Genomic DNA, 12,836 nt, shown 5'->3' with positions numbered 1-12,836 from the left:
CCGTGGCTCAAAAGGGGACCAAACCAGGTAATAATTCTTCCGTGAGTTTTTCTTGTAAATTGGGGGTTTTTCTAAGCATGTTGTGCCTTGTAATTGAGGGTTCGATTTCTGTGTTAGCCGACTAATTGTGAGAGTTCTATACCATTTTCTTGTTGCTTTCTGTAGTGGTGGTTCTAGTGGAGTAGTAACCAAAATGCCCTGTTTTTGGGCAGACCAAATGTCTTGAGAAGATTTTACCGTGTGTCTCTTATCATTGAGATGGCATCTCTTCTGGTTTATGTTTGTTTGTCACAAGTGATGACTATTTGATCTGTTGTGTGTATATATATATATATATATATGAAGAAACCGTGTGTGTATGTGTTCTGTTTTGGCTGTCCCAGCCGTGTGTTGCACAAAGCAAAATTGTAGTCCATTCTTGTGTTTTATCAAGCTTAAGCCATGTTTTAATTTTTGTTAAAGTCATGTCTTTATGTGTTAAATTAATGGAGTTAAAGTTTATAGTTTTAGACATGTTTTCCCTAAGATTTATGGCCTAAGTAAGCCACTAAGATTTTTTAAATTAAATTAATCAGCTTACCTTAGGAATTCTTAAAATTGCCAAGAGTTTTATCTCTTTATTAGTACTGTTTTCAGATTATATATATATATATGAGGATTTCTTGAGTTTCTACCACTCGAGATATTTAATTGTATGGTTGAGATTTGGTTAAGTGAGGGATGTTTAAGACCATGAATGCACTGAGATTGCTAGCTGTCCATGTACTACAGATACTTTGAAAATATATTTTGTTTTGGAAGTCTAAACCAACCCATGTTATCCTTGCTCAACTTCATCCCTTTTTGTTTAACCAAAGATAAACTTTAGTATGAGGAACCATTGAAGAATAAGTGACAAAAGTCAACTCTTTTATGAGCAATGCCTCTTGTTGGATTTGCCTTCCACATGATGATACAAAACTGTCAAAATGCCCTTCTTTATGAAAATTTCAGATTATAGCACCTCTTTGTTCCCTACCTTTTTCCTAAATAAATCCCTACCATCCTATACATTTTAACTTGTGATCCCTACCTATCCCTAGTATAGGAAACAATAGCCTTTAAAGAGGAACAACAAGTAAGCTTCATGCTTTCATGGGTTCTTTAAATATTGGAAGGAGGATATTAAGAGTTGACTTAGTGCTATGTATGTAGCTAAGGGGTTAAGGAAAACGTTTTAATTCAAACTTGGAAGTTTAGTGAGCCCGTATGGGTGTCGGTTAGTAAGCTTAAAGTGAAATGAATATTGATGTATTTATTCCATTTCATTGAATAGGAGTTTATTTTCAAGTTCAAAGGAACTCACTAGTAAAGCTCTCAGGTAAGTAGCTATGACCATGCTCCTTACACACAAAGCTCTCTTATGAAAGAATCTTTCTCTCTCTTTACACTTGTTCTCTTATGAAAGAATAAATGTATATATATATTATGTACAAGCCTTCCTTGATAGCCTCTGTTAAGCACCCTATCAATTATTATTGTGTGTATGTGTATAAGGTACTGCATGCACGTAGGTTCTAAGTCATGAGGGTTCCATACATGCTCTCTCAATAAATTTATTGTTTTTTCATATCGGTAGTATAGCATTAAAATGTATCTTTTTCATACAAATGCATGTGCATTGGAGTAAGAAAGATAATGAAAATGTTTTGATTGCAAAGAGGGAAGGAGATAAACGTCTCATGCCTTAGGCTTCATGAGATGCTCTAAATGACGCGAAAAAAATGTTTTAAAATGTCCCTATGAACTCATATTTTAAATAGTGCGAAGAAAGAGTTTGAAGATGTCCCTACGAATTGATGTTAAATTGTTCCTGTGAATTGATGCTTTATGGATGCCATGAAAAAAATGATGTTTAAGCTCATACTTTAAAAGTGATGTTTCTTCATGAATGCACTGTTAAATGAAAAGATGATGTTAAGTTCATATTTTTAAATGACGTTTTCCATGAATGAACTGTAAATGTAATGGATTGAAAGGACTGACATGAATGAATGAATGCTTAATGTATGAAGATATGTAACGGCCATATAAATGAATGGAAAGGGTACCAATGAATTGGCAGATTGCAATGCCGGGTATGTAGTACTGGTAGTGCACTCAGTTATGCCTCCTGACTGTAAAGGAATTCCCAACCTGTGGCCACGGGCGGAATCCAGGTCCAAATGAAGACTGCTAGCCCCAACACACGGGGTGTAATAATGTGTATTGGCCAAAGAAAGTGAAACGTAAAGTTTTTTCTAAAAAATGTTTATGCATGAAAGCTAAGAAATGTTTATGTATGAAAGTATAACTTATTTCGTAAACTGTTATATATGAAAGCATTGTCAAGAATTAGCAAAAAAGTTTATGTATGCATGTTTTCAAAAGAAAAGAATAGATGCCTAGTATGTTCACTGCATGGTGTACTATTTACTAAGTATTCGATTAATTTTGTTATAAATGTTTTAAACGTCTAGGTAATGATGAAAAGGCTGGGGAGCAAAGCATTATTGCAGAGGGAGAGGCAGACACTTAGGACCTTCCCTAACGAGGACAGTTATGTTTGGAATGATGGGTTATGTTATGTTTAGACATTTTATGTGGGGATGGAATCTAAGAGTCTCTTATGGATGAATGTTCGAATAGAATGTTCATTAGGTGTTCCCTTATTAGATGAAAAAAAATTAAAGTGTACGTGTGTCATGTCCATGCCGATCGCGTGTTATTGAAGAAAGAAAAAAAATAAAAATGAAAAAAAAAGGATAGGCATGTAAGTCGCGATTCTGTCCCTCTCCGGGGCGGGGTCGTGACAAGGACATATTTTAAAAAAAGTACTTGATGTTAGTACTTGATGTTTGGAAGGATAAGGACGCGATCTATGTAAACAAGTAGACCAAAATGGTTGGACTCCGCTTCACATTGCTGCATACATGGAAAACATTGAGCCAACAAAACTATTTCAAGAATTTGATAGAGAGGTAGCATAAATGGAAGAGGGAGAGGGTAGGACATGAGCTCTTCACATTGCAGCTCATTACAACAACTACCACGTAATAAAAGTGATTGTATCGGTGTGTCTGGAATGTTGCGAAGTGGTTGACAATGACGGCCGCAATGCACTCCATCTCGCTGTGAGCAATAGATTGTTTTGGTCTCTTGACTCTTGAGATGGTATATTCTTTTTGTTAGTTTGCCACTAAAACTCTGCTAGCTTACCTTCGCTTTCCAACCCATGGAGATTTCACTCTTATGACCTTTGAAGAATATACAAACTAAACAAAATGTCGTTGTGTAATTTTATTTCCATAAAAACTTATTTAGATAAAAAATTAAAACAATTTTTTTTTCCTTCAATGCTTTGTAGAAGAAAATAAATATTGTCATTTTTAATAAATATTAATGAAATTTTCTTGGAAAAAAAAAAACTACTCACTTTTTTTAAACTATCGATCCATCGACCTTTTCTATTTCAATTTCTCCCATACAGAAAATGTATACTTTTTTCTCTCTTTTGTCAAATTTTTTAAGCCAGACTTCAAGAATCTCAATAGCTTTGAAATGGACCTTTCTTTGGGCCCATGTTAAGATTTTTTATTGGGCCTTTCCTTGGCCTCAATTGTTAGCTAAGTTTAATCTTAGTCTTGGGTCTTATTAAGTTGGGCCCTATAGTCTTGTGTCTACTAAGTTGTGCCTAGAGTCTTGAGTCTACTAAGTTGGGCCTAGAGTTTTGTGTGTATCCTGAGCCCTCTTATCTTAATAAGCTAGAGCCCTTATTTAGCCAACTTTGGCCTTCTCCAAATCTATCTATTATTTTAACCAAGTTACTTAGCTCACAGGGATGGCAAGTCTCCAATATGTCACTTGTCATTCTACCATTGGCCTCTTGGCACATTTTCTTAAAATTAATATAGCACTAGAATTCTCTAAAAATATTAACTAAACGTAAGGAGTAAGTTTCTTTGCCAACTCATACTCCAAAATTTTCATTTTTTGCAAGGATCACAACTTCTACTTAGTTAGGGTCATGATTATAATGGTCAAATGCTAAGGTGCTTTTAAGTGGGGTGTTGCAAGTATAACCTTCCAGAGTATTCTATTTCTATTCTTTTCCAAATCAAAATTAAAAATCATAGAAATTATGCTTACCCAAGAAAGAAGGTTATCTTTTTGTTATCATTCTCTTAATTTCGAACATAATAGCAAGTGGGCATTTTTTTCCCTTTGCGATTGCAGAGGCTAGTTCGCTGTAAGAGGAGGAGAGAGAGACTGAAGCAGTTTGAGGGGAGAGAGAGAGAGAGCTAGGGGAGAGAGGGAGAAAGATGAGCGCACATACTAGGAAGGCCGATTGTTTGAATGTGGTCAGCTCTTTTTTTCTTTCTTATAATTAGAATGATGATGTGTTACTCGTCCTAGTGTCTCTCCCAGTAAGAGCCACTTCATGGTGTTAACATATAACAATATAGATTCTCAGTCGTGCAATAACATAAAAATCAAAATTATCAAATAATATGAAAATCAAAATAAATCTAGAAATAATAAAAGGCAAAGAAGGAAAAATATTAAAGAAAGAGAGGAGGTAGAATAAATGAATGAAGAAGAGGAAGCAATAACTAAGAAGAAAAGGAAGGCATCTGGGAAGGGAGAGAAAAAAGAAAAAGAACAAATAAAGAGGAAAAGAAGGAAAGAAAAGATAGAAGAAATAGGAACATAAGACGATTGTGTGAGGAGGACAAAAGAAATAAGAGAAGAAAAGAAAAGAAGTGGGGAAGAGAAGAAAGAAAAAGACAAGGAAAGGAAATTAAAGAGAAGAAAGAAAGATGTTACGACAATGAGTAATGTTACATACAATCATGGAGTGCGCAAGTGTCATGCAGTTGCTTTGAAAAAAAGTGGGGTTCACTGTTAAAAAATTAATTTTTTTTCATGTGAATCCCGTATTTATCTATATTTTTCAAAATAATTGCACGACGCTTCCGTACTCATGACTACAAGTATCGTTTCTCTATTTTAAAATTATTTTGTAAATCAAACATTCAACTTCAAAATAATATGGGTTAACTACTGCAAAATTAGTCACGTGGTTTTCACCAATTTGCAAAAAACCCAACTTTTAGCAATTTAAGTGCTTAGGCCTACAATTTTTTGTAATTAAGCCCCTCTATTTATAACAAAGATCCCAGAGTTATTTTTAAAATGACAGCAAATATATTTTGTTAGCAAATCCAAGAAAAATTAATTAATTAACTACTTAAGAAACCATAAACACTTTTTAAATAAAAGTATTTATTAATTAATTCCAAAAAAACTAGAAATTTTTTAAGAAAATCAATGTTACAAATCTTTAAAATATGAATAAAATATTTTCCCTCCATTCCACCAAATCTTATAGCATTTCTGTATACTTTAATAAGATGGTTGACGTGTTAACTGTTAAGTTTAACTTAAATAACTAATCTTTAGATTTCAAAACCTAAAGAATTTTAATAAATTAATAAAATAAAAAATACTTACTCCGAAATTAATCTAAACAATATTATTGCTAGCTGTTCGCTCGCGTGGAACACGCCTTAAGGACAGAGTACTAATATGGAAGCAAGGAATTAGCGTTACCACTTTAGTTCTGTAAAAACTAAAAGCTTAAAGTGATGCCCTACAACATGACGACACGTAATCATGGTTACGTCTAACGCCTAATGAGTAGTAAGCCTTCCCTATAAATATCACAACCCACATTTGAGGTGGAGGAGTTATATTAAGGAGCTGGAGGTTGCATTGCTTACTTACTCGATCAGAAGTAAGATTATTGTCCTTTTCTGTTATTGATACTAAAATATTTGGTAGTAAATTACTTTTACATGTTGTGTTTTTATATGATCTCTTAACATATATATATATATATATATATAACTTCTGTTTGATCTTAGATGACCGTTTTAATATTTCTATTTGATTGTATGGTTATATATGCTTTACTTTTCACGAGTTAATTACATTTTGATTTTCATTAAATTAATATATGATTACTACTCTCTTTTATACTTAAACTTTGTCTTCAATTTCTCTTACGGATGAAGGAGGAAATTGTCAAAAAAGAATTTTGTCATAATATGGATAGGATTTGCGCGTTAATAGATAAATGTTGATTGTAACATCAACTATAATGCCTGTGTCTAACATAGGATTTTATAGAGTACTCTCTTGCAGCATACAAACGCGCCTCACTGCAATGGATCCTATTATCTATAAAGCAGCGGCACAAGGCAACCTGGAGGCCTTTGAACAATACGATCATATCTCCCATCCACTTGATGGATTTTTGACAGTTAATCAAAATACAATCCTACATATTTGCATTTCAAGTATTCTCGTTAAAGAAAAGTATCTCGCTACTGGAGGAACTAACCAAGCCTCAGCGGCAAAATTTGTGAAAGATGTACTAGGCAAGTGTCCGTCACTTTTATTGAAAGCCAATGCGGAAGGTGATACTCCGTTACATGTGGCGGCAAGGTATGGGCATGCTTCCATAGTCGAAGTCCTGATTGAACATAAAAAATCCCAACATCAAGATCTCGAAAGTGGAGTACGCGTTGAAGCTACTACGGAGATGATTGCGAAGCTGAACAATAAGAGAGACACGACCTTACATGAGGCTGTACGTCACAATCACATTGTAGTGGTAAAACAGTTACTAAGGGAGGTAGGTCGAGAATTTTCGTTTGGTGCTAATGGTGCTGGTGAGACCCCACTTTACTTGGCTGCCGAGAGACACTTTCCAGATTTGGTATCTGAAATTTTGAGCACATTCCAATCACCAGCTTATGATGGCCCCTTGGGTAGAACGGCTTTGCATGCTGCAACAATACATGGCTATGACAAAGGTATTGCCTATTTTATGTGATGGTATCAAATTTGACAGGACATCTAATTCATGAAATATAAAAATGTTTGATATGCACAGGGCTGGTTTTAGATTAATTTCGTGTTTAACAAGCTTGCAAATAATAAAGACTGATGTCTGCCTTGTCCTGCATTTGCCTTTTGTACATACAAATTTTATTTGATGATCAAGGACTGATTACTAAACACGGCTTCCACATTAAATGATCACCTGAATAGTCCTTTTTCTGTCTCCTAACGTCTTCCTTTTTGTTCTTCAGAAAATTATTACATTAATTTAGCACGGGTAGCATTGAGCCAACAAAACTATTGCTGGAATTTGATAGGGAGGTAGCATATATGAAAGATGGAGAGGGTAGGATAGCTCTTCACATTGCAGCTCATCGCAACAACGGAGGAGTAACAGAAGAGATTATATCAATGTGTCCAGATTGTTGCGAAGTGGTTGACAATAAAGGCCGCAACGCACTACATCTCGCCCTGATGACCAACTTGAGTCCAGATGTAGCGCTAGTGATACAAGATAATTCATCTCTCCGGAATCTTTTGAATCAGAAGGACAACGACGGGAATACACCTCTCCATCACTATTCCATTTCTGCTCGTTACCACGACCGTGTCCTGAATTCTCCAAGAGTTGACAAAATGGTCTTCAACAAAAAGAACCAGAATGCTTATCGAGTCTTAAGAAGAAAAGAGTACAGTGTTGTTGATAAGGTAACGTAATCTTTTATCTTTCTTCAAAAAATACTATTATATAATGAATATTTGAATATTTAGTTCTTTTCAATAAGATATGCTAAGGAAGTGGATGATAGCAAATCTAATGAAAAAAAATATTTGAAAATATTCAAATCTATAGTACTTTTTTTAATAGATTCTTTTGGTCTGATGTCGTGTCTCTTGACTCTTGAGATAGCATATTCATTTATGACCAGCCACAATTTTTTTTTTTTTTTTTTATCACTTGGAGCACAATATTACCATTATTTCCTTTCATTTGGCCCAAAGTCACTAAATCAGTGTGAAGCTCCCTCGTAGAAGAAGAGTTTGAATTAAAATGTCATGTTAATTGCAACCGAGGTAGCTATAGACATTACGGGTTTTAGTATTCAATTTTGCTTTCATATTGCGTGGTACTTGTTTCGGGTTATAGGGCGTGGGTCCAATTCCAATAGAAACCGAATCCGGTCCAGTTCCAACCAAGCCGAATCCTTTTAAGTTATGACTTCAATTTGAAGATGATGTGACAAAGAAACCACAGCCTTTCCTTTGATGTAAACTTTATTATTTTCTGAATATTATGCGAACTAGTACAACCTAGCTAACAATTTTCAAGAACATGTTCCTATAATTCTGGCATATATAACCTGTTTCAAAATATTTTTGATTTGATATATATCATAAAGAAAGGAAATGAGTAACATGCATCTTGGGAATGATATATAATATTTTTCTATTCATTTTATAAGTGCTAAATGTTTTTTTAGAAGATACATTTAAATATGAAGTCAACTGTCTTTATATATTCTGGTTTTAGGCCTTATTTTATACGGAGCTACCTTGCTTTCTCAAACAAATATTGTTTCAATTTGTTTTCTTTTCTCACTTTCTGTCAATCTATAGAGAAATGAGGAATACTCACAATTCAACCCAATAAATATTTTACAGAAAAAGTGGGAAGATATTATTGAAGTCCAGGAAAATTTTGATTTCTATGCCAATGGGCGAGTATTAGAAGTTGGGCATGATGAAATTGAGAAACTTTATCCGACGGAGGAGAGTGAGGAGGAGTGGGAGAAGAAGATGATAAAGGAGGATAATAAAGCGGCTCAAGCCCATTTGGTAGTTGCTGCACTCATTACAACCGTGACCTTTGCAGCAGGCATTACCATGCCTGGGGGCTTTGTTGGTGGAGATGATCATCCACATCCAGGCTCTGCAGTTCTGAGGAATAGTGTTGCTTTCAAGGCTTTTATCATTACAAATGCCCTATCATTGATGCTATCTAGTTCTGCTATCTTTATCCACCTTATTATTCCAGTTCTCCCTTCTGATGATGACTTCTTCCGAAAGCGCATAAGTTTTCTTCGAATAGCCTTTCGGTTCCTTCTTTTTTCCATGGCACCAATGGTTTTGGCATTCGTCACAGGAACATATGCTGTGTTAGCGCATTCAAATATTGCCATTCCCATTTGTATTATTTGCTTATCCTTCTTTCCTATCCTTGTTTATATATATAGAAAATTATGGTACTAAGCGCTATGATTTAGCCGCTATGCAAAAATTCTGGTTAGCATCACGAACCCTAACCAAACCCCTTTTAAACCCCAAATTGAAACCCACTTGGTTAAGACCTACAAATTTTGGCCACCTTAGCAAATATTCTTGAGGAAGTTTCCTCCCCCATATGGTAGGCCATCCTCTGCCCTTGACCGCACCCAAATAGTGCCTTGATGTGAGAGGAAGGTCCACCTTACCACCCTTCATACCTCACGGCAACAACAACAACCCTTCTCCCTCACTATTCTTTACTTTTTGTAACATAGGCACCTCCAATCAAAGGGTCATCCAAGCCCATACCTCCCCCCCTCCAGAATGCTAAAGTCTTGCAAGACACCCTTCATTTCATTTCATCACTTCTCCAACCAGTTCTTAGAGAGAAACCCAAAAGTGCTCTCTCGCTTAGATTCCTGAGTCATTTTGCAGGGTGATTTTTTATCACTTGTAAGTATTTTCTCGTGATGAATCTTTCATGAAAGTTTTTATTTTTTTTAGTTTAGTTTTTGTAGATATCTTATTCGTTTGATTTAGTAGTCATTTGATCAATCAAAAGTTATTTTAATCATGGAAAGGTCATTTTGGGCATTAAACTAGAGAGTATGTTATATTTTGGAGTTTTTGACCAAGCTAATGGACATATCTTGATCCAAAATTTTTATGGAGCATTTTCAACATGTGTATATGAATGTTCATTGAGAATTTGTTGCATGACTAAAGCTTTTTATGAAAGATTTTCTTAGATCTAGAAACTTAGAAACCGGAGGAAGAAAATTTTGTGGTTTAATCTTATTCCAATGACTTTGATATTTTTATTTGATGATCCTAGGCCTCTTATATGCATGTTAGGATGTTAGTTTGATGAGTTTTAGTACTAATTTCAAAGATATGATTTTTTTTTATTATGCAAGAGGATATTCAGTTAGGCCAAAGGATTGAGTTTTTTGCTAGATCCAAGTTTTGGGTTCATTTTAGCCATGTGATTTTAAGTTTAATGGTTATATCTTCTTTAAGACACATTTCTAAACCATGTGTTGTTTTGGTTTGAAGATCTCACTTTTTTTAAGCTATGGATAAAGTGATTGATCAAAACTAGTTAAGAAAAAGTTTCTGTTTTGGGACCAAGAGTGGAGCCAATTACTTCAAGTGTTGTTTTGTGATTTTTGGTAACTTTTGTTAGAGGATTCAAAGCATGATTGTTCTTAGGATGATGTTATGTATATGTTTGAAGTAAGATTTATTATTTTGGAATTCTTGGAGATGTTTTGAATAAGGTCAAAACTTGTGATTTAAGCCTTTGTTTTTAGTTAAAAAGTTTGGATCTTTTTACTAAAAATATTGGTGGTGATTAGAATTTTTCTAATGGATGTTTTAAATATGTTTTTAAACTTTGGACAAAAATATCTTTGTTGCAAAATTTCAGTTTAATCTTGCGTTTTGAAGTTAGAAGAATTGCAACAAAAATTAAGAGAAATAGCCTATGGATGTTTTGGTCATTGTGAGTTTTTCATAGTTGTGTTTTATTTTAAATTTTTCTAAATTGATATTTGAGTTTAGAAAAAAATTTTGTTGATTTTTGAAGTTATTTTTAAAATCTTTAAGTTAGAGGTAAAATAATCATTTTTCCACATATAAAGGGTACATTGGTAATTTTACTCTAATTTTACTTTTTCCATGTTTTTAATTGTTAGTGATTAAATTTTTAACTTTTATAATCATTTTCGAAGTTTACTGTCTGTTTACTGTGTATGTGTGATGGGTAAGAGAAGTACAATTTATGTGTTTATGTTATCATATATGCCATATCATGCTACGTCATTACATGTTTATCTGTTACACATGATTTATGCTGTCACAAAATATTTATCTTTTACACAATCTATTATATCACATATTGCTATCTGTTGCAAGTATGTCATGTTATATTATGCCACCTGTTACATGTATGTCATGTCACTTAATATTTTTTGTTACATGTTATGCCATGTTATGAAATATTGTCTGTTACATGTTATGTCATGCCACGAAATGTTATCTATTTCAAGTGCGTCACGTCTTTCAAAGTACGTTCTTGCCATGTTACGCTACGTCAGGACTTCTGTACTTTCGTTTCATGTCATGTTTCATGTCGAGTACAGTTTGTTTACCTCAAAAAAAGTCTTTCAAGTCATGTCAAGTTCATGTTCATGTACACCCTCGTGCAATTAAGTTATTGTTGTTAAGTTATCATTGTAATCCCATGAGATAAGACTACTCTATCATCATAACCCCATGAGATAAGACTACTTTATCATGGTGACCCCATGAGTCAAGAATACGTTTCAAGTTCATGTTCATGTTATGTTCCAACTTCATGTATTTTACGTTCACGTCATGTTTCAGTTCACATTCATGTCTAAGTCAGTTAATGTTCAGTTTACATTCAATTTCACGTTCAGTCATGTTTCAAGTTCATGTTCATGTTCAAGTCAGTTCACGTTCAATTTCATGCTCAGTCATGTTTCAAGTTCACATTCATGTCCAAGCCAGTTTACATTCATGTCACGTCAAGTCAAGTCTCAGTTTCAACTTCATGTCATGTCAAGTTTCCAGTTTAGTTCACATTTTAGTTCAAGTTATATCAGTTCATGTCATGTTATGTTTATTATTGACCTTGATTATGCATTCATGCCTTCACTATCATGCATGCATCATTAACTTGTGCAGAAGTTTCCTGTTAACTTGCTGAGATTTGTAATAAAATCTCAAAATGATAGTCCCAACTACCATTTCTCCCGAATTTTAGGCAATTTGTCAGGAACAGAGCAAGGAGCGGACACTGGCAAACTAAAGAAAGTTTATTAGACGCCTCAAATGCGATGCGGAGCTTACAGACTCCATAGTTAGGTTTTTGGACAATATTTTGACATCGTTAGTCGAGTTACATGAGTTACTCGATGAACTAGCCCAATAGTATATTTTGGTGATTTTATTATGCAGCCCAGTCTCCCATTTTGAGATTACAGTCAGTTGGGACCCGTCTCCCATAAACATCCATTATTACAGTACGAGTCTTATAAGCAAAATTTTGCAACAAAGATCTTCATACCCTAAGTTTAGAAACATACTTAAACATCCATTAGAAAAATACTAATCATCACCATTAAACTTTTTAGTAAAAAGATCCAAACTTTTAAAATAAAAGTAAACTCTTGAATCACCATTTTTGACCTTTTTCAAAACATCTCCAAGAATTCCTAAAAAACAAATCTTACTTCTAACATATTCCTAATATCAACTTAAGAACAATCATGCTTTGAATCATCTAACAAAAGTCACCAAAAATCACAAAACTACACTTAGAGTATTCGACTCCACACTCGATCCATGGTTTAAAAAGATGATATCTTCAAACCAAAACATCTCATGGTTTGCAAATGTGTCCTAAAGAAGATCCAACATTAAACTTAAAATCACAGAACTAAAAACAACCCAAAACTTGGATATAGCTAAAACCATCAATCCTTTGGCCTAACCGAATATCCTTTTGCATAAAACAAAAAATCAAATCTTTGAAACTATAACTAAAACTCTTTAAACTAAAATCCTAACATGCATATAAGAGGCTTAAGATCATCAAATAAAAAAAATCAAAGCGA

At 34.0% G+C, this 12,836-nt stretch overlaps 2 protein-coding genes across 2 annotated transcripts; both read left to right on the top strand.

Annotated features, from left to right (window-relative positions):
• The first annotated feature begins 5,797 nt into the window (after positions 1 to 5,797).
• On the top strand, positions 5,798 to 7,294 carry LOC109016373 (ankyrin-1-like). Its single transcript, XM_035692648.1, has 3 exons — positions 5,798 to 5,815; positions 6,226 to 6,899; positions 7,179 to 7,294. Exons 2-3 carry the CDS (start codon positions 6,248 to 6,250, stop codon positions 7,250 to 7,252), a joined length of 726 nt encoding a protein of 241 aa, XP_035548541.1. The 5' UTR covers positions 5,798 to 5,815; positions 6,226 to 6,247; the 3' UTR covers positions 7,253 to 7,294.
• Positions 7,258 to 9,539, top strand: LOC109016372 (protein ACCELERATED CELL DEATH 6-like). The gene is made up of 2 exons (XM_035691414.1): positions 7,258 to 7,635; positions 8,590 to 9,539. Exons 1-2 carry the CDS (start codon positions 7,258 to 7,260, stop codon positions 9,175 to 9,177), a joined length of 966 nt encoding a protein of 321 aa, XP_035547307.1. The 3' UTR covers positions 9,178 to 9,539.
• Positions 9,540 to 12,836: the final 3,297 nt, after the last annotated feature.

Source organism: Juglans regia, chromosome 7 (genome assembly GCF_001411555.2).
Source record: "Juglans regia cultivar Chandler chromosome 7, Walnut 2.0, whole genome shotgun sequence".
NCBI classification, from domain to species: Eukaryota; Viridiplantae; Streptophyta; class Magnoliopsida; order Fagales; family Juglandaceae; genus Juglans; species Juglans regia.
The sequence above is the reverse complement of the archived record's forward strand: the minus strand, read 5'-3'. Positions and strand labels throughout refer to the sequence as shown.